Source organism: Triticum dicoccoides, chromosome 3A (genome assembly GCF_002162155.2).
Source record: "Triticum dicoccoides isolate Atlit2015 ecotype Zavitan chromosome 3A, WEW_v2.0, whole genome shotgun sequence".
Lineage (NCBI taxonomy): Eukaryota > Viridiplantae > Streptophyta > Magnoliopsida > Poales > Poaceae > Triticum > Triticum dicoccoides.
Window position 1 is genome coordinate 634,979,217 of NC_041384.1, and position 2,012 is coordinate 634,981,228.

General features: G+C 64.0%; 1 protein-coding gene across 1 annotated transcript; it reads right to left on the bottom strand.

The window, feature by feature from the left end:
* Positions 1-297: 297 nt before the first annotated feature.
* On the bottom strand, positions 298-2,003 carry LOC119269770. The gene is made up of 2 exons (XM_037551694.1): positions 1,624-2,003; positions 298-1,361 (listed from the first exon to the last, which is right to left on the bottom strand). The coding sequence occupies exons 1-2, from the start codon at positions 1,951-1,953 to the stop codon at positions 756-758; spliced, it is 936 nt and encodes a 311-aa protein (XP_037407591.1). The 5' UTR covers positions 1,954-2,003; the 3' UTR covers positions 298-755.
* Positions 2,004-2,012: the final 9 nt, after the last annotated feature.

Below are 2,012 nucleotides of genomic sequence, written 5' to 3' on the forward strand. Positions count from 1 at the left end.
CCAGTTGCAGTATGAACATGAGACATTAACATCATGAGGCCGGATTAGTCCCCACTCCAACCAGCAGTAGCAGCTTCTCGTCGCGGTTAAGTTTTGCTACTACTTGTGGTATGAACATGAGACATTGTTAACATCCTGGCCGGCCGGATTAGTCTCCGTTTGTTTGGTAGACGTAGCTTTCGTGCAGATGCCCTCGTGCTCCCTTGGAGCCGAAGCTGTGAGGCGCAAGGCGGGAACACGCTTGAAGCCGAAGCCGCGGGCGAGGGGAAGTTGTTGGGTTCAAAAGTGCAAAGAGGGGAAGAAAAGTTCACCTATATTCTCCTCTCGCTCGCTCAAGCCGCGCTGCCTGCACACAAACAGTACAAACTAGCCTTTCCTTGCAGCCATCTCTCTCATCTGGTAGTGGTACGCATGCTCTACTTGCATGGCAGAGTCTGAGGGACACACACAGCACAGCACAGCGTAGCACGTACGTACGTACAGGGTACAGCAGCCAGCAAGAAAGGAAGGAAGTAGCAGAGCAACGACATGATGACCTGACCAAAACGCTGCCACACTCCACTCCACTCTCCGATCCCCAGACCAGACCGGCACTGCAAAAGACGCCTACGACTACGTACTGCCGCCACTTATGGGCCGGAGCAGCATTGCTTTACTTGTACACCACCACCACCACCACCACCACGCGTTGCCGCCAGGCAAGCAGGCGGCAGGAACCACCATCATTTCATCCATGGAGTTGATCGGCTCGGCCGTCAGTGGCTGCAGAGGTCGGAGAGCTCCTTGCGGCCCTCCACGATGTCGTCCAGGAAGTCGTCCAGCTGGCACGCCAGCCCGTCCGTGCCGGCGCGGAGCACCTCCAGCCACGCCTTCAGCTCCCCGGCCTTGTCCTTCACCGCGCCGTCAAGGACAGCGCACTTGCCGCCCGCCGCCGCCGCGCGCTCCACCTCCTCCCGCGCCGCCTCCGCCGCCGCCCGCGCGCGCCGCAGCTCCTGCATCCGGATCATCCCCGGCGCGCCGTCGCCGCCGTCGTCGCCCGCGGCCTCCTCCGCCATCCGCTTCTGCAGCGTCGCGATGGAGGACATGAACCCGTCGTCGTTGGTGTCCGCGCCGCCGTCGGAGGGCGAGCGCGGGGACCCCGCGACGGCGCCGCCGGCCAGGATGAGCAGGAGGAGGGAGCTGGCGTTGTGCAGCGCGTAGAGCAGCCCGCGGAAGCCGTTGAAGCCGCTGAGCCTCGCGTCGGCCGCGCGCCGCTCGTCCAGCTGCAGCGACAGCGGCGCGATCCTCGACTCGGACAGCGCCCGGTTCTCCTCCTCCGCCGCCATGGCCTCCCTCCTCGACGCCGAGATCGCCCGCATCACCTGGTGCCGCCAATGCACGATCAGAACGGAAGAGTTCAGGAAACAGAGCAAAAATAAGCAAAACAATTGGCGATGGCAGACACACGAGACAGAGGACTGAATCGCACAGTGCAGAGAAAGAAGTTGGAGAGAAGAAAGAAAAGGCGGCGACATGATCATGCATGATCACTATTCTTTTCTTCGAAAGAGAGATCATGATTGCCGCCGCGCTGCTCGCGCGCAGAGGATGTTGGAATAAAGCGAAGGAGCGGCCGGGACCAACCTGGCGGGTGGAGAGGGGGGAGGGGTCCTGGAGCCAGTCGTCGAGGGCGGCGGCCGCGCAGGAAGCCGCGGCGCAGTAGCGCTCGACGGCGGCGAGGCCGAGCTTGACGGCGAGGCAGGCGTCCCAGAGGCGGGCCGTCTCGTCCATGTACTCGTCCAGCCACCGGCCGCCGGGCGGCAGGTGGAGCTGGCCGACGAGCACCATGAGCTGCGAGTGCAGGCCCCTGAGCAGCGCGGCCGCACGCAACAGCGCCGGCAGCGACGACAGCCCGCCCGCGCCGCTCAGGTCGTCCAGCCCCCGCGCCAGGGTCGCGAAGAAGGCGTTCACCATGGCTCTGCAGCGGTACTGTGCGGTGGCGGTGAGGTCGGGGCCGAGCTGGAGGAAGCCGG

What these genes read in the sequence shown, in the direction of transcription:
- LOC119269770 (XM_037551694.1), bottom strand. Translation starts at nt 1,953, where the DNA reads ATGGTGAACGCCTTCTTCGCGACCCTGGCGCGGGGGCTGGACGACCTG. An exon ending in CCCCCCTCTCCACCCGCCAG is followed by an intron (nt 1,362 to 1,623) that starts GTTGGTCCCGGC and finishes TGGCGGCACCAG; the next exon opens with GTGATGCGGGCGATCTCGGC.